Consider the following 26,570-nt stretch of genomic DNA (forward strand, 5'->3'; position numbering starts at 1 on the left):
CATAGTTTGTGAGGTCTTGCTGGGATGCTTTTAATATATTTTACTATTTAATTTTTCTGATAGACAAACGCTAAGTTCCTTGACTTTATTTCTAAACTAGAAATAAAGAGTGGGGAGCCTGAATTTCTAAGCTGTTAAATATGGATGCATAAGCTAAATAATTTTGAAAAATAGTTATTGTCCAGTAACATTAAAACTAGCGAGTGAAATCACGTAAAAAGAAAAACATCAATTCTTTCACTTTGGTAGAGTTGCGATGAAAACTCAAAGTATTGTAAATATTTTATCAATACAGCATTTTTTGGTAGCAGTTTGCCTTTGGACAAACTAAAATTCTATAAACTTGAATTCTTATTTTATTTTAAATTAAACTTTTTCTTAATGATGAAGTTGTCTCAAGGAAGTTTCCGTGATTTTTTTCCCCTAAATCCTGAAACCTAGATTTTAAAAATAGGAGTATTTTATGGATCAATTATTGTTTCTTGCTCACTGTTTCTTTCATATGTAGTAGAAAATCACAGTCCATTGATTGATGAAAACACTTGCTAGAACTACCTAGTAGAGTGGTGTGATTCTAACTACCTGTTTTAGGATTAATTTTCAAAATAGTATAACTTCTTTTCTCCTAATTCTAACTGCAGACCCACAAGATGAAAACAAAATTGGAATTGATGGGATCCAACAGTTTTGTGATGATTTAAACCTAGATCCTGCCAGTATCAGCGTTTTGGTCATAGCGTGGAAGTTCAGGGCAGCAACTCAGTGTGAATTTAGCAAAAAGGAATTTGTAGATGGCATGACAGAGCTTGGGTAAGTAAATTGTTCTCAGTTTAAATTTTTTCAGGAAGGAAGATACTTTCAACATTATTTTTCAGCAGCCTGTAAATATCAATTTTATATCTATTTATTTTCTTTGTGTATCTTACAAATTTTGTATGCATCTGCACTGTTATGCCTTTGGTTTCCTTTTAAATTCCAGTTTAAAGTCTTATATGCTGTTTTATTCGCATTAATCCCTTTTGTAATTCATTTTCTTTTTAATTTTTTTCTTCCAATTTTGAATTGACAGTGAATACCAGGGTTTTCTTCAGCCGCTCAACTTATTTCATAATACTGTGTACTAAGTGTATAATATGTTATGTTGCTATATTAGACATTAATAAAATGTCATTTTGTTCCTGCCTGTAGCGCTTCTCCTCTAACTACAGGGTTGGGATAAAAACTAGGATGTTTGTCACTTATCGAATAAGTCGTAGAGTAGATGAAAGCACCTAACAGAACTGTTCACCATTAAGCTTAGTGAACTATTTTATGAGGAAGTGTAAAAGCCAGCCTGTTTTACTTGCTGATATTTCTTTTGTTGTTGTTGTTGTTGTTTTTAAATTAACCTTTATTTTTTAAAAGTTAATATGTGCGTTATTCTTGCTCATATTTCTGATTTTGTGATATTTCAGTGTTGACAACTGAAAATAGCTTATTTTCAGAATACTTTTAAAGCCTTACAGAAAACATATTCTTAAAGCATGTGCTTACAGCTACCAAGGGAAAAGAAAAAACAGAATCCTTGTTCTTTCCACTAAACTGATGAATCTGTTGTATTTATCAGCCTTGTCTGTTTTAGAAGATAAATTCTACAACACTTTTTAAAATTTCTAATGGAGATACTCCTCTGTTTACAATGGGGTTACGTCCCAGTCAACCCATTGTACGTTGAAAATGCATTTAATACCTTGATAAGCTCATTGTAAAGTTGAAAAATCATACAAAGGATCTTCAAAAAGTTCATGGAAACATCTGTATTATCTTTTAATTCTATTTTACCACAAACTTTTTGAAGTACTCTCATGAGTCGAGCCATTGGAAGTCAGGAACTGTCTGTAGCGTGTTACCACATTCCTGGTGGTTGTATAAAACCAGACAGACAAAAGACAGCATTATGGCCATGGTGTAACAGCATATTTCCTCACATCCTTTGCACTTAGGAAGGGCTAGATGAATTACCAGTAATTTTAGAATGGAAAACACCTGTTAAGGAAGCATTCTATTCGTATAGTGTTATACATTATCCTATCTATTAGAATCTCCCTAAAATGGGAACTTTTGGAAATGAGTGCTTCTTATGGAAGCACTTATTAACATTTCCTAGTGATTGTCTAACTCTATTGGTATAACTTAACATATTTTAAAGATTTTAGGTGTGAATCTTCCCAAAATATATTAGATAATTTTATTCCCTCTTATCTAGAGTATGCAGAATGTGATCTAAGTTTACAAATTTATGATGGAAAATTAAATAATACTGCTGTCCACACCTCACAGGGCAGTTAAAGGTGAAAGCATTTTATAAATATTAAAGTTCTATACTAAAGTATTATTAATGCTTTACTGAACTGTAATGTAGAAATAACCTCAGTGATTCTAGGACTGCTTGCTTCTAGTTTAAATAGCACTAAGCTTTAAACAATACTTTAGCTTTTGTATCTGTTATATTTTTATTTTTTCACTCTTTTTTCTGGGTATTAACACTCTTGACTGAGGTTAGAGTACTTGCTTTTTACAGTTAATTCTATATTGTTTCATTGGGGGCTTGAAGATTATTAAGTAAACAGTAAAATTTCTGAGCATGGTGCTTAACAGTGGTGGACCAGGGAATTCAGTTCAGTAGTACTGCAGAAGACAACTAGAAAAAGATACATTTTTTAAAAAATCTGCTGAAGGAATTAAAGAGCTAATAAGGTAGCGAAGAATCATGATTAAAAAGATTCAAAGAGGTGGGGCTGCTGTCCCTGGAGGCCTTGCCTTTTGTAGGTAGCAGGACAAAACTCAAAGACCAGGATCTGCCAGGTCTTCGGGGTTCTCCGTGTTTGAGTTTGGAATCTGCAGGCCTGCAGTCGGGGAGCAGGGGTGAACTGGAAGTCCTCACAGGAAGTGCTGCTGGTTCAGTCATCCAGGTAGCCCCCAAAATACCAGGCCCTGAGACTGGGTCAAGGCATCTCCATGTTGCTCTTGCTCACAGGGCCTGGCAGAGGTGAGAGAAGACGCCATTTGGAAAAAGATATTATCCTACGTTGTTTCTACAGGTTTTTCTCTAATACAGTGTTCAGCACAAAATCAGAAATAAACAGGCATATGAGGAAGATCATGAAAAGACCAACAGACAAAATGGCAGTAAAAATGGGCCCACAAGAGTTCCAGGTAATGGCATGTTTAAATAGAGTTTAAAATAACTTTCTCACTTTGGTCACTAGATAAATGACTGAAAAATTGCCAGAGAACTACAAGCCATTTTAAAATCACAAAGAAAAACTAGAAAAGATTAAAATCGACATCTTGCAGCAAATGAAGAAAGTGGAAGGACTTGCGCTACCTGATTCTGAGACTTCCTCCAGGGCTGCAATTGTCAGGATGGTGTAGCATTGGCTTGAGGATAGCTAAGTAGATCCATGGAGCACAATAGAGAGTCCAGAAATAGGTCTACACACATATCGTCCATTTTCTGTTTTTACAAGGATGTCAAGGCATTTCAAGTGAAGATAGGAGAATCTTCAGCAAATGATACTGAGACAACTGGGTAAAAATTTGAAAAGATTTAACCTCAATCTCTGCTTTATACCATGCGTAAAAATTAACTTAAGCTAGATTGTAGAGCTAGACAAGAAATTTAAAACTAGAAAATATTTAGACAAAACATAGGAGAATATCTTTGTGACTGTGGGTTAAGCAATACCTTTTTGGAAATGACATAAAAAGCATGAATCATAAAGGAAAAAACTGTTAAGTTGGACTTCATCAATGTTACAAACTTCTGCTTGTCAAAAGAGACTGTTAAGAAAATGAAAAAGGCAAAACATGGTGTTGGAAAATATTTGCTACATATCTTATAGTTGCTATAAAAATAGTAGAAGAGTGTGTAGTTTACATATAAATTCTAAGTAATACAGGGGAAAACAAAATAATTTTAAAAATTTAATCCAAAAGAATACAAGGAAAATTAGCTTAAGCAGGATAAGTAGCAAGCACATGATAAAATGGAGGATTTAAACCCAAATATGTCAGTAATCATGTAATCGCATTAAATATAAGCAAACTAAATGCTAGATGGATTTTTAAAAATCAGCTCAACTACTGTGCATACCATTTAAAATAGGTACAACTAAAACATAATATCACAGAACAATTAGAAAGTAAAAAAGTTTATACTATGCAAATATTAACCAAAATAAGCTGGTGTGGCTATGTTAATATTAAAATAAGCTTTAAGGCATGAAGAATTCTATAGGTAATGGAGGATATTTTATAATGGTAAAAGGTTTATTTCATCAGGGAAGCAATAGCTTCCATGTTTTTATGCACTTATTGAATACTCCCAAAATATTTAAGACAAAAATAAACAACTACAAAGAGAGATTCAAATCCACAATCAGAGCTGGCCAGTTTGCTCAGTTGGTTAGAGCACAGCCTTGCAACACCAAGGTTGCAGGTTCGGATCCCTGAAGCAGCCAACTACCAAAAACAAAAAAAAGAGAGAGAGAGAGAAAGAAAATGTGTTTATTATTTTAAAAAAACAAAAACCAAATATACAGTCAAAGTGAAGAATTCTCACACATCTTAGTAACTGAGAGAATGAGCAGATGAGAACTCAGAAAGGAATAGAAAGTTTGGACAGCACAACAAAAGGCCTCATGGGCATATTTAGAACATTGCCTTTGAAATTGAAGAATACATATTCTTTCCCAAAAAAATTGACCATAAACTGTGCCATAAAGTGAGCTGTAAGCTGCAACAAATTTCAAAGGATTGAAATGATACAGGGTATGTTTTTGGATCACAATACAGATGTTCCTTGACTTAACAATGTGGTTATGTCCCACTAAACCCATTGTAAGTTGAAAATATTGCAAGTTGAAAATGCATTTAATACCCCAATAAACCTATTGTGTAAAGTTGAAAAATTGTAAGTCAAACCACTTGCACTGTAGGTCAAGGTGCTCCTCAACTCACAGTGTGGTTACGTCTCAGTAAACCCATCATAAGGTCGAAAATTTGAAAGTTGGGGACTGTCTGTACAGTTAAACCAGGAATGTAACAAAAAGATAACAAGACTGGCTGCAATGTGTGTGGATATCGCACACCTCTGTATGAGCCTTGGGTTGAAAGGAAGTAATGATGGAAATTAGGAAATATTTTGAATTGAGTGATGAGGAAAAAAATAATTCATATGAAAACTTGTAGGATTCAGCCTCCTGAGTTCGTAGTTAGGAAGAAGAAAAACTGAAAGTCAGTGGAGCATTCATCACAGGAAGTAGGAAAGAGCAGGAAATTAAATTTGAAGAACGTAGAAGGAAGGAATTAATTTTTCTAAATAAACAGTCATTTAATAGAAATAACAACTAAATAGAAAAGAAGTTGTCTGTTGAAAGGATCAGTAAAGCCAGAAGCTTGTTATGGTATTTGAAAAGACTTATAAACATAGTATATAGCAGATAACCAATATAGATGATAAGCGGGAGGTCATGACGGGTCCTACAGACATTAAAAAATAAGTCTGTTATGAACAACTTTATGCAAATAGATTTGACAGCCTACGTGAAATATAGAAATTCTTTTAAAAATTTAACTTACTAAAACTGTCACAATGAAGAAATAGAAAATTTTCATAGTTCTGTAATGCTTAGGAATTTGAACTTATAATTTAAAATTTTCTCAAGGAGAAAACTGGTTGGGATAGCCACAGTGGCACATCCTACCAAACTTTTAATTAAAAAAAATAATAATAATAAAAAAAGTCAATCTTAAACTGCCTCTCTCAGAGAATACTAAAGGAAGAAAGATTTCCCAAGTTGTTTAGAGACTCCACAACCGGAGTAACAAAACCTAAGAAGGACATTTTGAGAATTGAAAATTATAAGCCGCTCTCAATTGTGAGAACCAAAGGTGTGTAAAGCGAACATGAGATGCAAAAGTTCTAAACATGCTATAGCCAAAAACACAAATCAACAGCCAGAAAACCAAAATAGTACATGGTGGAGTGCAAGATTTCTTACAGTCCAGGAATTATAAAGTCAATCAGTGTAATTTACTACATTAACAACAGAAAGAAAGAAACATCTCATGCATTGTTAAAATTCAACATCCATGCATGATTTAAAAAAAAAAACTCATAAAATACTAAGAATAAAAGGGACAGTCCTTAGTCTGAACCCCCTCACCCCCCAAATCCTACAGCAAATATTATACTTACTGGAGTTGTAAGCCACTTTCCCTTTGAGATGGGGAACAAGACCTGAATGCCTACTTCTGTTCAGCATTGAACAGCAGATACAGCTAGTTCAATATGCAGAGAAGATGTTAAAATCAGAAGTGAGGTTGATCAGGCCACGGGATCCGGGGTTAGCAAACAAACATCTGTTATGTTCCAGAACACGAAACGCAGCCATGCAGCAAAACAAAGCAAACTTAAAAATCACGTCATTTTCAGTGCCATCAAAAATTCAAAATACCTAGGATAAATCTAATCAAATATGTGTGATACCCCGAAGACAAAACAAGAGCTCACTGAGAGATGGGACAGAAGACCTGAATAAGTGGAGAAATACACCATATTTATAGGTTGGAACACTCAGTGTTTTATCCCTTAGTTTATCTACACATTTAATGTGATCTCATCAAGAAGCCCAATACCTAGTGGATGTACGTATGTGTAACTCAGGCTGATTTGAAGTGTATATGAAAATGCATAGTCAAGAATACCCAACAATTCTTGAAGAAAAACAACGGGGAAGATTTGCTCTACCTGGTAGTGAGGACTCAAAGCCGTAGTGATAGGACTCATGGTATCGAGTGCAGAGCAGAGAAGTAGACCCATGGGACAGAAAGCAGAGCTCAGAGACTAAACGGGAGTATGCGCGTACCTTTGACTTACTACAGAGGCAGCACATAGGAGGCGTGGAGAAAAGACGACATCTCAGTAAGTGAGAGAAGCAGCTAGTTGTGCAGGAAAATGCTGATCTTACTTCCCTTCCTCACACCATCTGTAAAAACCAAGTGGGTTATAGATCTTACTATGAAAGGCTAAAGGCAAAAAAGCTCTAGAATATAATACAGGAAAGTGTCTTTATGACCGTGCAGCAAGATAAGTTCTAAAACATGTCACCAAAAATATCACTGTGAATGACAGAATGTGCTATACTAAAAATAAGAAGTTCTGGTCACAAGCAAATGAAAAGGCAGTCCACTTTCTGGGTGAGAGAACTTTAGAAATGCCTAACTGATGAAGGCCGGTAGCTCTGATATGTAAAGAATTTATAGAGAACAATAAGAAAAAGACTGCCTAAGTGAAAAATGGGCAACGAATTTGGCCAAGCACTTCACAAAGGAGGATATACAAGTGGCCAATGAAAGAGTAAGAAGACGCTCAGTCTCATTCATCAGGGAAGTGCATGTCAAAACTACAGTGGACTAGAACCCACGACAAAGCTCACCCATCCTCTGCAGAGGCTGAGATAAGACCCAGTAGCAAATATCAGTCAAACTGTGGGTGGCAGGAACCCTCGTATACCGTTTGGACATTAGTTATTGAGTTGAAGGTGTACAGACCCCGTGAACGAGCCATTCCACGCTGGCATGTGTGCCTGACATACGGCACTCAGTGTGTGTGCTGGGACACACAGTGTGTTTGTGTGTGTGCTGCGGCATGCGTGCAGAAACGTGAACAGCATTATTTGTAGCCGGGAAACTAGAAACAGCGAAAGTGTTCACCATCAGTAGGATCTATAAATTATAAAATATGGATATAACGGAATTCTACATGGCAGAGAAAATGAACCAGCTGGAGCTACACATACCTATAGGAATGAACCTCACAGACGTAGGTGAAAAAAGCTGGACACAGACTAATACACACGTCAGTTCCCGCTTACATCGAGCCAACAGCACGGTGCGGGAGGGGACGGGCCGCAGTGGGGAAGGGCCCCGCCCTCCAGGTGCCGCACCAGCCTCCGCTCATGTTAGCCTGCGGCAGTTGGTAGAGCTGCACGTGTGTCCTTGTTTGCATGAGTGTTACGGACTTTTCCGGCTGCTCCACGGCCTTCTCCAGTTTTCTTAGCTTTGTGCTACTTGGGTTAAGTGTCACTTTTATTCTGTTCTTGCTATGCAGTCAAAATAGAAAAAGGTAGGTTTTGTTTCACTATTCTAGATTTCTGCCTTCAAGACTGTTTAATATTTTTAAAGGCTGTTGACTTTTTAGAGGAAAATCCAATTTTAAAACAACACAGCTATGTTTTGTAATATTCGGATATTTTAGATCTAACCTGCTGTAATGAGAAGACCCCTAAATACAGTAACTTAAATACTTTAGGTTTACTTTTTTCTCGCGTGATAGTACAGAGGTAGCAGTGGTCCCAGCTGGCGGGCGACTCAGTTCTACAGGTCATGGAGAACATGGGGTCTTTCCATGTTGTCACCATGTCATCCTCAGGGCACTGGCTTCTCTCCTGGTCAGAGTTGCAGAGTTAGACCACGCCTTCATTCTAGCTCACAGCAAGAAGGCAAGTGATTTTGTTTTTGTTTTTTTCTTCTAATAGCAGTTTTATTGAGATATAATCCCATGCCATATCCTCACCCATTTGAAGTCTATGACCTAGTTGTTTAGTGTGTTCACAAAGCTGTTCCGCATCACCGCAGTCTATCTTAGACCATTTCAGATTCCTTTTAGCAAGAGAGAAGTCGCCCACTGTAACTCCACGTACATCTGTCACCTAAAAGTGAGCCTTGAGCCACGCCACGTTGCAGGGGAAGCTGGGAAGGGCAGTCTGCAGCCGGAGCTGGGAGCCTGACCACAGTTACCACAGCATGGGAGAAGGGGAGAGTCTCTGGGGAGGCATGTCTGCCACAAGTAGCAACCCCTGTCTCTGTCCTCACAGGTGTGATAGCACAGAAAAGCTAAAAGCTCTTCTGCCAAGACTGGAACAAGAGCTTAAGGACACAGCGAAGTTTAAAGATTTTTATCAGTTTACCTTTTCCTTTGCTAAGAACCCTGGGCAGAAAGGTTTAGGTGAGTATACAACCCAAATACGTAAGATGCCTGATCTTGATATGACAAGTGGACATGATCGATCAACATAATTTCAGTATAGTCAGCTTCAGTATTACTGTCCCTCGATTGGTTTCTTTTTTCTCCGCTGATTTGCTCTCCATGTTGACTGGCTAGTTTGTAGTACTATGTACCTGAAAGCCTCAACCAAAACCTGTCTCCTACCTTCTGGGTTTAAATATTTAAATTGTGAAGTATGAATTAATTTGTAAATATGCTATGTCCTCTCATGTTGGTATCTTATTGACTAATGGGTCAGGGTATTATCAGTTAGTATCCATAGCCTGGATGTTTGCAACTTGCTTCCCTGTGTGGTATTTACCAGCTGGGTCTGCTGTCTGGCTGATGGTTCTGTTAAGATTGGCTAGGTGACGTGGCTTCTGACCAGGTCTGGAGATTTAAAGTTCACCTACTTGAAATCTGCTCCGCTGTGCGTTGAATCACATCTCGGGACTCTTCTTTTTTTTTTTTTTTTTTTTCTTTTCTGACCAGTAAGGGGGTCGTAACCCTCGGCATGGTGTCGTTCGCACCACGCTCAGCCAGTGAGCGCACCGGCCATCCCTATATAGGATCCGAACCTGCGGCCTCGGCGCTATGAGCGCCACACTCTCCCGAGTGAGCCACGGGCTTCTGTAGGTGCATGACTTTGCTGTAACATGACATGTTTTCCTAAATATTGTATGGCTGGAAAATTTTGAACTTTAAGTATTAGGTTTGAGTTTTTGGTTTATTTTATTTGTTTTTGTTCATCTTGCACCTAAGTACCATATTGTTTATTTCTGCCTTATCTCTTTCTAAAAATGAGTGCATTGTTGCCTAGTGTACAGACCTTGTTTTGGGTCAGTGAAATCTCTTACAGGTTTTGAGTTGGGGAATTATATGGTCTTTTAAATAAGGATTAAACAGGTGTGCTAGAAAGTATGTTTTGAAGAACGCCTGTAAATGAAAGCAATATTTTAAGATGACCAAACATTACTTAGGAAACTGGAAAACGCTTGAATACTCCATAGATAGAAAATCTACCACTCTCATTTGGCTTTTCATCCCGATTCCACGCACACCTGGCTACAGGTGTGCTGTCTCCCTTTGGTATCTCCTGCGTCTTTCTCCTCTCTGATGGCTGTCATCAGGTCACCTGTGATGTGGCTGGGGGGAGGCACGCCTGCTATTGTAGATTTGAGGAGCTAGGCAGCTTTCTTTCCCTAACAGTTTCCTACTTCATATGGTAGGGATTGCTTTCTTCTTTTTATTTTTCTTCAGTGTTGTGGGTTGCTTTGTTTTATATGTTGCTGCATTGGACTATGATAGGGCTCCTGTCGAGCCCACTGTCCTGCTGGCTAGCACTCCTTTGAAATGGCTTTTCTTGCCGTGGTGCCACCTCACCTGCAGCTCAGAAGCTGAAAAAAGCCTGTGCTGTGAAGGCCACATTTGCTTGAACAGCTCCACTACAACCTCAGAAGGTGGCAATGTTGTCAGTCCCCGTGGGAGCTGTGGGGAGCACACACAGGTGTGTTTTCCTGGTCAGAAGGGCAGGTGAGCATCACAAATGGGTGGTCATCGAAAGGCAGCAGTGAGGAGCTTCCGCCACCACAGGGCTCGGCACCTTCTTGTGTGGTCACGAGTGACAGTGGCGAAGGGAGAGATGTCTGTGCCTGATACCCATGTTTGTGCAGACACGTTTGGGGCGACGTTGCTGCAGGATCGGGTCCTCGGGCCTGGTGTGCAGGAGGGCAGGCCAGGGCGAGGCCAGCAGCTGCCTAGTCTCGGGGGAAAGAGCGGACGGCAGGCTGCCGGCTCAGGCCGCGCTTCCCCTCGGAGACAGCTGCGCTCATGCGGCTCAGGGAGCGCCCGAAGGAGCCCCTGCCCTGCGCTGCCTGCTGCAGCCTGGCGTCTGTCCCTGGGGACGAGTCCTGGACCCTGGCGGGGAGGGGCCGTGAAGAGGCCACCAGTCATGTGGGTACAGGCCCTGGTAAAATTAGAATTTCAGGTGATTCTAGCCAAGTCAGTGCAGAGTGGAGAGTAGAACTTCACACGTCATAATCTGGGAAAGTTAAAATGCTTGGTGTACTTAGAAAAACTCTCGGAGGGTGCAGCTTAGCAGTGCGTAATGGGATAATGACGTCTCGCATGGCGTCCCTACCTCTGCCACTCAGGTGTCCACACACATGTTCTGGTCTGGGATAAGCAGTGTGCGTCCTGCTCTAGGTGCTGCTTTCGTCCTTTCCTTATTGTCTGGAAAGAAGTGTGGAAGCTAGCATTTATTAAGCAGGCATGTGCCTTCATTAGGGATTTTCAGCCAATCCACACGTAGTCTTATCCCCATTTTATAAGCAGGGGAATCAAAGCTGAGGCATCGAATGGCTTATCTAAGGCATGCATTCAGGAGGTGAGAGCAGCATTGCGAACCCCTCAGAGATTCTTCCAGTCTCTGCAGTGAGACCTGAGCATGTCTCTGGGCGCCCACCGGATCTCTCCCTGCATGTCACACACCTCCCTGGAGGACGGCCTGGCATCCAGGTTAAAGCTCGACAGAGCCAGGGACAGGGCAGTGCTGGGCTCTGCAGATGAGGGAGAGCAGAGCAGTGTGGGGACCCTGTCATTGTCAGTGTCACCCCAGCAGTGGAATTCTGAAGGTCAGAAGGAAGAGTCAGGCCTCCGTGGCCTCGCCCACCCCTGCCCTGGCCCAGCCTTCCTTCGTGGCGTTTTTCTCTGCACAACTCCAGCTGTTCTCAGGACTCTCAGGACCCACCTCTGACTCTGCCTCTGGGCTGGAGTGTTTGCCTGATCTGCCTGCGCCTGGCCCTTTTATCTTGTTCAGAGCCATATGTCATCGTTTCATGCTAGGCCCGTGTATTTTTTGAGTAAATAATATCACAATTTTGAAACTCCTTAAACAGTTCATTTTGGCACAGATAAGTCCACCTGAATTTTTAAAAGACACCAAACACTGACATGAAAACAGCGGTGATTTTCCTGTGTGCTGTGGCTTCATCTGCCGCTCTCATAGAGGTGTTTGGAGCAGGTGCTACGTCCTTCTTGACTGCCAGTCAAGGCGGCCATGGAGCGGCAGGTAGACCTAGAAGGTGTGTGCTGCTCCCCCAAGAGGGTGGTCCCTGCAGAGGGAAGAGGGACAGCTGGGGACGGCTGGGAAGAGCCAGGGACCGAGGCTTGTCCTGGGCCCTTCTGGGGTAACTTTCCACATTAGCTGCTCTATCAAGGCACTTGGGCTGCTAGCTGCTGCTTGGTAGAATGTTGTAAGTGGTGTTGTATGTTTTGATTTGTTCGGAAAAATTTGTAAATGTTATCAGCTCTGTGACAGCTCGTAGGGAGGCCAGTCAGACGACGCTGTTGTGAATGTTCAGCTGTGTGACCGAAGTAGAGCGGCTGGGTGGCTTGTTCATGTGGCAGTATGAGAAGCACGTGATCACGCCACGTCACTCAGGCTGTCACTAACTGGCAGGTGAACATAGAGGCCAGGTGCCACTGGCCTGTCGTGGGCAGGAGGGTCCTGGTGTCTTAGTTATGGGGACACTAGCTGATGTGCCCAGTGCCTGGGTCCACTGCTTAACTAGTTAGGTTAACTAGTTAGGGGCTGCAGACAGATGGTCTTCTACCCTTTTCTTTTCATTTATCTGTTGGAATGATCTCATAAAGGCTTGCTTTCCATCTCCCGGTGTTGTTCTCCAGAGTTGCTGTCCTTTGAGAAGGGCAGGACAGACACTGGGTTCTGGCCGCTGCGTCCCAGTTCTCAGGAGTGTGCTTGTTCTGGGCTTCCTTCGAAGGTGACCAGTGAATGTCTGTTTCTTCATATCCCTGTGATCTCGTGGATTTACGCACTGGGAGGCAGGTAGTGTCTTCCTTGAGGCTCGGGTGGGCCAGTGGGGCCTCTCCAGGTCAGCGCAGGCCCTTCTGGCGCGGTGCCGGTGCCGGTGCCGCTTCTGCCGTCTGTCAGGGCAGGCTGTTCTGGGCTCATCCCGCACACTCTCTGCCCAGACCCGGGCTCCCTCCTTCCTCTAGGAAGACCTGGTTTCTGTTAGTGGAAAATGGCCTCTTGAGACCGTACTCTGGTCACTGGTAATGCTCGTTCATACTCAGGGGTGATGGTTTCTGGGCTTCTTCAGTAAGCAGCGCTTCATGCTGCTGCTCTTCATTCCAATTGGTGGTGGTGGTTGCTGTTTTACTTAAGTTTGTCTGTGTTTGTCCTTCTACCTGGCCCTCCAGGGCAGAGGTGATGGCAGAATCAGTGTGTCACGTCAGTATTTGCCATATCCCACGTTGCACATACCACAACCTCAGAATTATGATGCTAACTCTGTCTCCACCGATATCATTACTGTGAATAGTAAAAAAAAAAAACCCCAAAACCAAAAAGACATTCTCACCCCATTTTCAAAAAGTAGCTTGAGTGAATCTTCGCTGTGAGTGCGCGGCCCGCGCTCCGCTTCCGCCTGTCGCAGGCTTCTCTGTCCCACAGGCAGCTGGCACCTGGCCGCGGACCCAAACCCATTCTGAGGTTTTTCTCGGTTTTCTTTCTTTGCATATCTTACTGTGTTGTTCCATTTTCTTCGGACATAGAGTGTTGTTGTTCAATAGTCTGATGATAATCTAGTTTTCTGTACCTTATAAGTGACTGCTGTCTTTGCCCAGATGCCCAAAGCATAGTTTTCCTTTCTCTTTAAAGCCCAGTAATTTTACTAAGATGTCCGGGTGTTGTTCATTCAGTCAGCGCTCTCAGATATGCTGTGTGCTCTTTCAATAAGTAGTTCTTAACCTTTTTTTATTTCAGGAAAAAATATCCTTGAATTATGGTTTTAGCATTTGTTCTGTTTCTCTTATCTAGTTTTAGTTTCTACAGAGACTCGTATTATCCGTATAATGAGTTAGATCTTCTTGACCTGTCTTCAGTGTGTGTTACTTTCTGTCAGATTTTTATCTGTATTTCATGTCTTTTTATTTTTAAAACGATCTTCCTTTTTCACCTTTTTCTGGGAGGCCACTATTTGAATTTATTCCGGAATGATTTTCCTTTGTTTCTAATTCTTGAGTTTTGCCTGATTCGTGAGTTTTCTGATTCTGATTCTTGGTCTCTAGCGTCTTGCTCATTTCTGAGTGTCTGTCGCCTGTAGTGGACTCGCGGCTGCACCTCTGACGGGCCGCTGGCCCCGCGTGCGTGCGTCATCCAGGATGGCGTTCCATGTGCGTCGTCTTTTTCTTAGGTGGTGTTGTATGAGACTTGGTCTCAGTGCTGTTCTGCTCATCTTTACAGGAGATTGGCTTCTTCAGCGTTTAGAAGGACGATGATTCAGGGCAGCTCTTTTGACTTCACAGAGCTTCCTCTTCTGGGTGTGTGTGCATGTGTGCACACGCATGTAGTTTACAAAACTGGTCTGTGCTTCCCCAAATTTTCCAGCTCTGTTCCTCTCCCGACTTTTATCTCTTTTCTTGTCCCTGCTGCTCCTTTCCTGCTCAGCTTGTGCTCCACTCCCAGCTGTTTCCCTGCAGTGTGAGTCCCCGTTTGGAAGCTGGCCCTGGCCAGTAGGTTTTCAGGTTTGTAGGAACTGACTGGCCTCAGCCCTCTAGCTGTCATGGCAGAGCCCTGACTCACAGCCACAGCCCGGAGCGAGGTCCTGTCCTGGCCCAGCCCTGGCCTGGCCTTGCAGTGATCGCCTGCAGCTGCCCCAGGCCCTGCTGTTCCCACACCCCTGGAGACCCTGGCCCCTGACTCTCCCCTGCACACACACATGCAGGGGTTGTTATAGGTAGTGTGGTTCATCCTCTACGGCTCATAATTTGGGTTCCTGATGTTACTTTCTCACCTAAACTTATTGTAAATGTTGTCTGCGAGGTTTTGTTTTTCTGTCTAATTGCTGTGTCTGTTTTTATGTGAGGATTTGGGGAAGTTTTAAAACTATGCTGCCTCTGCTGCCACCTTTCCAGGACCCTGTCTGGTGTGCTGCAGAGTTGAGTTCTCGTAGATTGCTCGTCTGAAGGAGAGAAGGGAGTGACTGAGCACAGAACTTCTCGTTTCCAACCAGTCAGGTCAGGAGTCCCTGGGGTTTTTTCCTCAAGACTGATTTTTTTTTTTTTTTTTTTTTTTAACCATTTTAACTATTTTTCAGTGTACAATTGAGTAGCATTAAGGACGCTCACAATGTTGTATGACCATCACTAGTACCCATCTCCAGAGCTTTTCCATCTTCCCAGTCTGGAGCTCTGCCCCCATTAGACACTAACTCCCCACCCCCTCCCCAGCCCTCGGCACCCACCTTTCCTATTCTGACTCTGTGAACTTGATGACTTTAGGGACCACATAAGTGGAGTCTTAACAGTATCTGTCCTTCTGTGTCTGGCTTCTTTCACTCAGCATAATGTCCTCAGGGTTCATGCGTGTTGTAGCATGTGTCAGAATTCCCTTCCTTTTTAAGGCTGAATAATATTCCATTGTATGCACCACATTTTGTTTATCCGTTCATCTGTCAGTGGGTTCATCTGTCAGTGGACATTCAGGTTGTTTCCACATCTTGGCTATTGTGAATAATGCTGCTACTTTGGGGGCTAAAACTTGTTTTTTATCTTCCCTATTCCACTCTATTCCTTTCTAAGAAGCTGAGGCAGAATCGTCATTAAAGTTAAAACCTATCTCAGTTTGCGGTCTGATTCCACAGTAACTGTCATCAGTATTCTCAAGAAAACATCACCGGTCTTTTCTAGAAACTAACCAGCACGTAGAGTGACGCACTGGAGAAGCGCGGGGTAGGCTCACTGGGGTTCTCGGTCCTCAGAGCGGAGGACGGGCCGTGCTGAGAACAGCTGGCTCTGTCTGCTGTGGACGCTATTTCATCTTCTACCGTCAGGTTTTTTTGTTTGTTTTTTTAACATCCCCGTTTCCCAGTTCCCCCCCTCCATCTGCGCCCCTGTTTTCCTGTCCTGCTCACCTGGACGGTGCTGCTGTGCATGCTTTTCTAAAATGTGGATAATTCAGGTCTGAGTGTAATTATTATTACTCCTCAGAGAAAAATTTAGGTAATTCTTTACTTTTCGAGGCTTATCTAGCTTCATTTTTCAGAGTGGCAGCTAGTCCGTCTGGACTGTGAATCACTGATTGTCAGGAAAGGACATCTCAAGATCTCAGGGAGTAATAAAAACAGTGTTTGTCTATTTCACTCTTACTCTGATGTCTTCAGTATGATCTTAGGATAATTAAGCTTCTGTTAGAAATAGTCATTTGTATGTATTGACATTTGCAGTTTAGGAGAGTCCTTCCTTTTAGTATTGAAATGAAAAAAAATGTTGAAAAGTGAGGGTTAAATTTCATTTAACATTCATGTGCATGTCTTGTTTTTCAGAATTTTTGTCTTATAATGCCAAGTTAACTTGCCAGATATGAAAAAGTATTAAGGAATTTTCCAGGTCCTTGGGAAGGGTGGTGTGCAGAGCAGTGTCAGCATCAGCATCACTGGGAGCTTGCTGGAGACACAGATTCTCAGGCCTCGCTCCAGACCCACTCTCGGGTTAGTAACTACCACGCAACAGACTGCCTCAGAACTTAGGGCTTCCAGTGACAATCGCTTCTATATCTCATGATCCTTTAGGTCCAGGACCTATGCGGGTCTCAGCCGGGCAGCCTTCTGCTCCGCATGATGTCAGCTCAGTTCACTCAGGAGCATTTCAGCAGGTGGCTGGGCCGGGCTGAAACACCCAGGAAGGGCTGCATCTTGAGTCTGGTGTGTGGGTTCCACCACTGTGGGCTCTCACCTGGGCTTCCTTATAGGGTGGTAGCCTCAGGCCAGAAGGGCTGCTTAGGTGGAGGCTGCGCAGCCCTGCAAACCCGACGTTATCACGTTCAACATACATTTTTAATTACATAATAATTTCTAAGAGGTTATAAATTAGAGTCTGATTTAGTCACCCAGTTTAAAGTTACAAAATATATTTTCTTTCTTCATGAATATTTCAAAGAAGTTTAATATAAGGGTAAGGAGTGTTTTGAAACATTTTTGAGATGGGGCCTAATATGTTTAGCCTCTGTTTTATAGATTTCCTTAAGCATCAGGCAGCAGAATAGGCCGACAAAAGCTACAAATTTATAGTTTATCCTTCAGTTCCTTTACTGAGGACAAAAGATTATCTTCTTACTCACTTTATTTCTGTAGATGCCTAAATAAAATGTTTTATCACAGTCGTTCACTAGAGAATTAGAAGAGTTACTGGTTTTGTTTCTTTGCTTCATGAGAAAATTGAGAGAATATGAAATTATATTGAAGAAGATAATCGCCTCTTCAGGAAAATCATTAGATTGTATGAACATTTCAAATAGACTACACACTATTTAAGGAAGTTATTTGAGGGCTTCCTAAAAAAGGAAATAAAGCAAGAAGAATAATTTCATGACCATAAACCAAAAACAGGGCATTCGATTCATCATTTCCAAAGTACATTTATCACGTCGTCTGTCTCCTGAAGGATAAAATCAAATTGCAGAGATCGGTGCAGGGCTCCACTAGTTCCTAGAAACAGCATGGACAGCAGGGAAAGTGGATTGAGAGAGAGATCAGTCCTGTGTCCTTCAGGTGTGTGTGTCTGTGTGTGTGTGTGTTGAGATTGTGTGTATTCTGTTGCTTTCATGTAAGATTATTCTTTACCCTGTACTCAACTGATGGTCAACCTAATAAAGAGGACAATTAAAGTTATTTGACTCTTTGTTTTAATGTTAGAAACTCAACATAGTTTTATACTGGCTAGAGTCTGGAATCAATTGGCTTTGAGAATCTTGATTTTTGAGGAAGTAAAGTTTCATGAAAATTAGTTAATTTCTGCATCTGCCCTGAGATCCTTTTCTGACAGAGAACACATCTTCATTATCTAATCCTAAATGGAGCATCACAGGCATGAAATTTAAATAGTAATACCTTCTTCTAACATTTTCTTAGGAGAGAAGGAAAACAGCTGCTATAAAGACATAGCCCTGCAGGAGTGACTGCTCCCGACGTCAGGAGTGCCACTTGGAGTTGCTGCTGCTGCTGCTGTTTTGCAAATGGCTACGTCCATTAGGACAATATTAAACATTTTTACATAGATAATATTAAATATTGAAAATTTGTACCTTTACTTTTAGTTGTGTGATTTACAGAAATGCAGATCAGGTGCTTTGTAAGAAAGGTTTGTAGGACCAAAACTAATCCAAAATTAGCTAGATTAAATGTATGCCATAAAACTTACTCTTCTTTCCTCCCCAGGTTCAACTCCATTTCTCAGTGTGAGCTTTACATCATTAAGATGAGTTGAATATAGATTTCAATTAATGTTCTTCTAAGTGATAAGGACATAGACTTATAAGCAGGACAAGACTAATCATCTTAGAATTGTGCTGTGGGTCTCATAGGTGAGGTGTAGAGAGTTGTTCCATGTGTCAGTTACTGGAACTTCCTTTCTGATTAAGACGCGAGACTGCGTAAGACTGATAAAGGCTGTAATGAACCCCTAACACAGGGAATGCAGGATTTTATTTAAAGGTGATCACTACTTAGACGTATCTTGATTATCTGTTTTTAATAGTGACTGACCCTGGAAATCTCAAGTTAGAGCTCCAGGTTGAATAATTTTTGTCCTAGTGGGATTAAACCAGGTTTAGAAGAAAATCTTTTGAAAAGTGTTTAATTGGGTATTTTGCATTTAAACTACCCTATTACCTTAATATATTTGTTAATCTCCTTTTCACTTTAGTTTGTCTGACACACACACATAAATGGGTAATTAGGAAATTATTTAATGTAACTTTTTATTTCCTAAAACTGGTGAGTATGATGCAGTATGACTAACGGTGGCCAGCTTGAGGAGGCAGACTTCTCAGACGCTTCCTGTGTCACTACATCATGCATATAATAAGGAGCAGTTGTTAAACTTCCAGTGAAGGAGGCTAAATCAGTATTCCAAAAAATATAGATTGGAGATGCTGTTCTAACACAGCCATACACTCAGTGTTCATGGTCAATGAGACGTCGTCTTAAGATCGAGCCCTGCAGCACGGATTTGTAGAGAAGTCATGAAATAACCGCTACCTTCCAGTCGGGAAAAATGAGAACATTGGCTTTCACTGATGGTGCTGTCTAGATTTTTAAATGTCCTGATATCAGTGGCAGTGCTTTTCCTGTCATGTGCTGGCTTGTCTGGACTACGCAATGAGAAGTTCATCGGCCTCGCAGTGCCTGTATAATGTACTTATGAGTCAGATTCTGCTTTAGTTAGTGTGATGACAAGGCAGACCTATTTCGGGGACAGTGTGCTTTCTAAACAAGGTGTTTAGCTCACAGTTCGTCACTTAGAAAGGGGAGTGTCCTGTTTTTAAAAATAAATGGTACGCATTAAAAGTATCCAGATCAGGTCAGATTTATGGAAGGCCCAGTGTATATGAAAACGTGAGTCTCCAAAACAGATTAATTAAGCAATGATTGCTTGCATGAATAACAATACACAAACCCTTTCTTAAAGAAGTTTCCCCATATTTATGAAATTAGATTGTACTTATCAGGAGTGCTTCTGTGGAGATTAGACCTCATGCGACTCTTGGGTAAGATTGCCAGGTTTTAGGGATCAAGTAAAAGTCAGTGTTAAGAGTGGTCATTTTTTTGTGCAGTAGAAAAAGAGATTGGGATTTATTAACTGCTCTTTCTCTCTTTGCCAGATTTAGAAATGGCTGTTGCATATTGGAAGCTAGTATTATCGGGCAGGTTTAAGTTTCTAGATCTCTGGAACACATTCTTATTGGTAAGTGTCCTGCTTCTCCCGTGTGTGCGCACCGTGAAGGGAAGCCAGCAGGGGTGCGGCTGCACAGAACTGTCTAACTAGAGTCTTATGTGCAGAAGTTTTGGGTGGACAGAGGTTCTGCACAAGGATCCTCAGGTACCAGACCAGTTGCCGCACAGCTCTGCCACCTTGAGGAAGGTGGCAGCAGCCACACGAAACACCTTCCAGGCGGGGTTTCTAGAAGATCCACTGCAAATCTCAGCAACCCTTCATCTGCTGTCTCCTCTGAGGACCCTAAACTAAGTAATTCTGTACTTCTGCTGAGAAACTTCAGATCCTAAAAGAAAGTGCAAGAAACACCCCTCTGTACATTGACATGGGCCCCAGAGCTGTGAATGTGTCCCACTGTCCAGATGCATCCTGGCCACCGTGTGTGTTCATTGTCTGACACCTTTTAAAATGTGTTCTGTGATACTCAGAAGGGAAGGAGGCCTCTACAGGCTCCTTTAGGAAAGACACTGTGCTGGCGCTGTCACAGTGAGGCAGTGGGTGTGTCTCTGGTTGGTGGGAGTGAGTGGGGCGCAGAGCCATGTCCTGACTCTAGAAGGGACTGTTATGGTGACAGCAGAGTGCCCGATCTCCTCATTCTGTCCGTGGACATGAAAGGGAGTGGTCTTTTGCATGACACAGCCCGTGGCCTGGCCAAGGACCAGCACCTCCTCGATTCAATTTAATTCTGGCCTGGGCGAGTGACTTCCACGCGGCTCATTTTGTTATCTAGTGATAGTACTCACAGAGCGTCGCGTGTGGAGGGCCAGAGCTGTCTGTGAAGGTGCTGGCATTAAATCCTGCAGACCTGTCATGGGGAGGCCTCATTTAAGCTGTGTGTTGTATGAGTCGTGCTACATTGCTTCTAAAACTTTTGGAGGTCAGTAATACTGCCCTGACCCCTTACTCTTTACCTGGGGGCAAATCTAAATTGCAGACATTCCCCAGAGAACCTCATGCCCACAGGCACAGAGACAGGGACAAAGATGCTCATGGCACTGGTGTAACAGCACAGCACTGGGTACAGCCACATGCCTGTTGGTGAGAGGACGGAAGAGAAGTCAGAATGTGGATGCCATAGAGCAAGCTGAGGAGCAGCAGAGATGGGTGGACTTAGATCTGCATGTGTCAGCCTGCATGCATGTTAAGTGTGGCGTTGAGTGGAAAAACAGACTGCAGGCAGCTGCTTACAGTGTGGCAGCAGTTAGCACTTTGAAATGCAGCCCGAGGCTATAAGCTGTTTGTGAACATGTATGTGTGTGATTAATGCACGAAGACAGGCATGAGAGTGGTACGTGCTGAATTCTGGGGAAGGAGTTCCTCTGCAGAAGACAAAAGGAAAGAGCAAGCTGAGAGCGGAACGCCAGGGCAGGCCCTGAACCTGCGGTGGCCTTCCTCAGCAGCTGGATGCAAGTGCAGAGGTGTCACACCACCGCCCGTGGTTTTGGTATATCTGGAATACTGCATAACAGAGATATTTCTAGAGAGCTGTCCCATCCCACTGCAAGAACTGCCTTGCAGAAAAGCAAGTGTACAGAAATGAAACAGAAGCGTGACTTGCTGCTGTCCTTTGATGTTCCCGAATTTTTTGTGGGGGAGGGGAGTGTTAGGTAAAGAGAATAAATGTTGCCCTTCCATTTGATTGAGACAGGAGTTTATAATTTTAATATTTAAAATGTTTTGCTTTATTTTGCTTTTAAGTAAGTCTGTTTTCTATATTTGGACATTGACATTGTTTGTACATCTTAACGTTTATACAAAGCACTATTATTACTTTTAACTTTTAGCAATTTTGTTATTGTAATTATTCCTCATCAAATTAATGAGGATCACTCATTCACTGAAGATCACTAAGCCACTAGAATACCTGAGTTAAGCTCCGTGTCTGAAATCTGGTGGGGTTTTTTCCTCCTATTTATTGTTATAGGAACATCACAAAAGATCGATTCCAAGGGACACTTGGAACCTTCTACTAGATTTTGGAAACATGATTGCAGATGACATGTCCAACTACGACGAGGAAGGTACTGGGAGTTGTAGTGCTTCAGATGATTGCTAACAGAGGCTGCACCGAACATTAGCTTTTCCTGCCTCTAGAGTGACGACAGACACAGACACCAGAGTCGCAGCACAGGACAGTCGCGACGGCCGCCGACACTGAGTTAGACGGGCCCTCGCTGACTCCTGGGCCCATTCCATCACTGGAGTGGGGGTGATGGTAACAGTGCCTGCCTCCCCGTCATGAGTCACACAAAAGAAAAATAGTGCCTCCTGTGTTCCTTAAATTGAGAAGATGGTCCTCTTAAACTAAAGCGTTTTAAAATTGGGCACGCAGAGACTTGCGTGGCAGAACTCTAGAGCTGGATGGGTGTTTGGAATCCCGTTCAAAGCCTTGAGTCAGTTATTCCATTGTGCTGCTTAAGCTCATCTGGAGATTCCAGCTGTTTGTTGTGCAAGTACATTTATGCGTATTGTAGTCCCTCCCATTCCCAGTTATTTCAGGACAGTAAGTCAGAGGACGTGTGGGTGCCTTCCCTGCACCAGGCTCTCTGCCACTTTAGGAAAGAACCGCATCTGGGCGGAAGGTCTCAGCTCTAGACTGCCACCCGCCCTGCTTCCAGCTGAGCAGGCAGCTGCCTCCTTTGGGACATGCTGGTCCTCACTCTTGTGTTCTGGAAAGCCTGGGTCTTCAGCTGCGGTGCTCCCACCTTGCTTGTGAGCAGCTGTGCACGCGCCTGTCTTCCCTACTGCTTTTGCTCGTTCTCTTTGTGTCCTGAACACATAGCACGGTACGCAGCCCACAATAGGCATCTAATAAATGCTGTCAAATGAGAGGGAGCTCAGCTTCCCAGAGCACTGGCTGTGCTTGGTGAGATGAGGCAGTAAGTGCTTGGCTGGCAGATGAGCTCAGGGCTGCTTGGGTCTGGCAGGTCTGGGTCTAAGTGGTGTAGGCAGGAGCAGGGCAGCAGCGCCCTGGCAGCAGGCATGCAGCGACGCTGGAGGAAAGCGGCTCCTTGTTCCTGCCTCAGGAGACAGGCATCCATCTCTTTCCATCCCTGGTAAGCTTGTCCTGACCGCCCCAAGCACCGCACTGGCTGAAGCCTGTGGTGGGCACACGCAGCGGCTGATGCCACGGCTGTCCTTACAGAGGCGCCTGTCAACATGCAGCAAGCATTTGCTGGCTCAGGCCTTGCTTCAGCCAGTTCGTTGAGCAAAACCTGAGCTGTATAAACTTGAAATGGTTTTAGTTCTCGAAGTATAACATTGGGTTGTGAAAAGAAATACGTGCAACGTGGAAACGTTGCCCTGGCACTGACTCCATTAACCCTGTGCTTGCTTCCTTCAGGAGCGTGGCCTGTTCTCATAGACGACTTTGTAGAATATGCGCGGCCAGCAGTCACAGGGGGAAACGTGGCTCTTTCCAGGCAGAAAATTAAGATGGATTGAGAGTGCAAAATGAATTGCGTCCTGCAGGGGGACGTTTTGGTCTGCTGCTGTGCACGTTTGTTGCTGATTTCAGAGGACAGCCTTGCCCCGTCACGAAACTGGAATAACCATCTTATTCTGCATAACGATGAGGGTGGCTGATTTGGGACATCATAAGAAGTTCCTCAGAAGATAACAGCTTTGGATGTTTGAGACTTGCCATCACAGCTGTTGCTTTAGGAGATTTCTGCATGATTTTTGTATTTACAAAGAAGTAACATCCAGCCTGTTTGTAGGATTGCAGAGCATGCCATTTAATTCATGATGTAAGGTGTACACCAGCAATTGTCAGAACTCCTGCTAAGTTATATTGTAATTAGGGCTGGCCTGTGGCTCACTCGGGAGAGTGTGGTGCTGATAACACCAAGGCCACGGGTTCGGATCCCATATAGGGATGGCCGGTTTGCTCACTGGGTGAGCGTGGTGCTGACAACACCAAGTCAAGGGTTAAGATCCCCTTACCGGTCATCTTTTAAAAAAAAAAAAAAAAGTTATATTGTAATTACACTTAAAAAACAGTATTGTGTCCTCCGTAGAATGTCACATTTTTATACAAGTCAGAGCTGTTAAAAATGTGCCTTAAGGAAGATGATCTTGTCAGAGTCTAATGTTTTTTTAAACTTGGTGCGAGGAATTCAAGATTTATATTTTTTGAATTATCCAGTGTCTAGATTTATGAGATCTATTTTTGTTCTCATTTCTCTAGGTGTTCATCTGAAAATCACTTTATAGTTTTTAATACACCATTACAGTTTGCACAGTGGTGGCCCACGTAGCGTGTGATTCCAGCAGAGTTTTGTTTTAAACCGGTTATACATCCGTGGGCCTCTTTTACTTCTAATAATGTCATTTAGACTCCCTGAGAAGTCTTGTAAGGTATGTTTTTAAAAAATTTATTATGCTTAAAAAGGTGTTTTTCCATGAAAAATATTTATTTTATGAGTGATGAATTGTAGAATTAAAAATGGAATGGGGTGGTTCCTTTCCCTGTCTGTAATATCCATACTGCCCAGCACCCAGACCTTCATGCAGTTGTACACATTTGGAAGCTAAAATGTGCGATGTTGTCCAGAAAACTCCCAGACCCAAAACCTTCATCTTATCTGCAAGCTGAGGTCAGCCTTTGCACCGTGCTGTCGTCCGTCTTTCTGGTGTCTGCTGCTGAAGGAGGACGCGTGAGAGCAGGCCAGGCATGCAGGGCTACAGGCCGCCTGCTCTCCTGGTGCCTTGTTTTGAACATTGCTGTGTTGAACCTACCTCACACTTCCCAAGACCTTCACATCACAAGGTGCCTTGCCGTCTGTCTGCAACCCAGCACATGGCGCAGAGGAGCTGGGCTTGCTCCACAGGACAGAGGAGAGTCTCTCCAGGCGTCCTGCACAGATGGCATGTCCCAAATGTGCTGGGTGATTGGCTTCCAAGATCAAGACTCACTCCGTGCTTTAAGAAGCGTCTCCTTACAGCATGAGGTTTGTGTGCACTGCTGTGGGGTAAACTGATGTTTCTGGGTGGAAGCCTTTCGCAAAGGTGCAGGGGCAGGACTGGGAAGTGACTTGCAGACCAGTCTCAGCCCTAGTCAGCCCCTGCCTGGTCGTGTGACCCCACGCCTGGTCGCGTGACCACATACTTGGTTGTGTGATCTCAGGCGAGAAATGTAACCTTTCTCAGGCTCTGCTTCCATGTGTGTAAAAGGAAAAACTGGGCCGTCTCTACCTTTAAAGTCTGATTCACAGAGAGCATTTATTTAATTTGATAAAAACCTCGAAAATGTTAAAGCATTCTTCTAGGCTCCATGGCTTGACATGTAATTGTTCTGTTCAGAGAAGTTTATAGAATTCAGATAATCTTGTTTAAATTATGGAGGTCAACAGTACTTTCTTATTTTTAAGATTTAAAGTTCTGTGGGATTATCAGCAGATATCAAAATATTAGTAATTGGACAAAGGCTTTTCAAAATATTGTGGTTTCTTTTTCTTTTATTATATATATGTGAGTCATGCATGCTATGAAAATGCTGGGAGCCTCAGAAACATTAAAACTATTTGCTCTGGCATTGTGGTATCCTCCAGTTCTATTCTTGGTTGCATAGATACTCGCCACTAGAGGCCAGCAGCCTGGTCTTTGTCACAGGATGACAGAAAAGCCTCCTGTTAGCAACCGGGAAACATCGTGTCTCGCCTGCCACTCCATTTAAATTGTCACATTCCGGATAGAGAGCTTCACTGATCTCTTTCCCCTTTTTAGTATCACATCACATGCTAAATATGGTTGTTCCAAGTGAGAAAGTATAGCTCTCACAATCTACAGAATTTGCAAAAGAGGTGAAAGGAGTTATATACCAGAATGCACTAATACAGACTGCAAACATAGTGAAAATAACTCATTAACCAAGCACAGCAGGTTAGGAAATATGTATCACAGAGTACCTGCCGAGAACTTCTGGAACACACTTTGTCCGCTCTTTCTATCTTCATGACATATGTCATTGTGTTATTTTAGCTTAATAAAAGTTTAAATGTAGTATAAACATTTCAGACTTTGTGGCAGAAAGAATAAACCTTTTTCTGGTATTTGTTGCTATATTCTCAGTTCCTAGTACAAAGTAGGGGCTCAGTAAATATTTATTGAGTGAATAAATCACTGAGCTCATATTTGCTGGCATGGGCTAAACTGTGGAAGGCGTTCCTGAGCGTCTTTGATAAAGGTTTCCACTGTCTCAGAATCAGCCAAAGAAAATTTAGCCATGACTGTGATGTTCCCTTCAGCAGTAAATGTTTCTGCCAGTGCTGTTCTACCTAAGACAAGAGGCTGAGGAAAACAGTCCTTCATCTCTGGCTCCTGTTGTCTGAATTGTTGGGACAGGAAACCTACATACATGCTGGTCTTGAAGGACTGTGTTTCAGAATCTCAGAATGGTGCTAGCCGGACTAATGCTCCAGCACCTCAGTTTTAACAAGTGCTGGTATGACACTGTAGGTTACTTAAATGCATCTTACCATCTTGCTATACACTGAAAGAACTTTTTTTTATGAGATGATATCTTAAGTTCAGGTGTAACTCCCACCTGCTTCTCCTGTGTCTGATTGAGACCAGGACCCGGGGCACAGGAGGGAGAAGCTCAGATCCCCTGGTGCCCTGCCACTCTGCAGAGACCTGCCCTCCAGGCTGCGGGAGGGGGGTGGACTGACCAGAAAGGAGGATC

General features: G+C 42.8%; 1 protein-coding gene across 4 annotated transcripts in view; it reads left to right on the top strand.

The window, feature by feature from the left end:
• DCUN1D2 (defective in cullin neddylation 1 domain containing 2) overlaps nucleotides 1–25,421 on the top strand; it is a 32,950-nt gene extending 7,529 nt beyond the window's left edge. For 2 of the 4 annotated variants that reach the window (XM_063101842.1, XM_063101843.1), the window contains exons 3-7: nucleotides 642–810; nucleotides 8,922–9,052; nucleotides 19,773–19,855; nucleotides 21,810–21,906; nucleotides 23,229–25,421. In XM_063101842.1, the coding sequence (XP_062957912.1) occupies nucleotides 642–810; nucleotides 8,922–9,052; nucleotides 19,773–19,855; nucleotides 21,810–21,906; nucleotides 23,229–23,329 (581 nt within the window). In that variant the 3' untranslated portion in view covers nucleotides 23,330–25,421. The remainder of the gene's footprint in view (nucleotides 1–641; nucleotides 811–8,921; nucleotides 9,053–19,772; nucleotides 19,856–21,809; nucleotides 21,907–23,228) is intronic. The other 2 variants (XM_063101844.1, XM_063101845.1) reach the window with 2 other exon arrangements.
• Nucleotides 25,422–26,570: the final 1,149 nt, after the last annotated feature.

The sequence above is a fragment of the Cynocephalus volans genome, chromosome 7, assembly GCF_027409185.1.
Source record: "Cynocephalus volans isolate mCynVol1 chromosome 7, mCynVol1.pri, whole genome shotgun sequence".
In the NCBI taxonomy this organism is placed as follows: domain Eukaryota; kingdom Metazoa; phylum Chordata; class Mammalia; order Dermoptera; family Cynocephalidae; genus Cynocephalus; species Cynocephalus volans.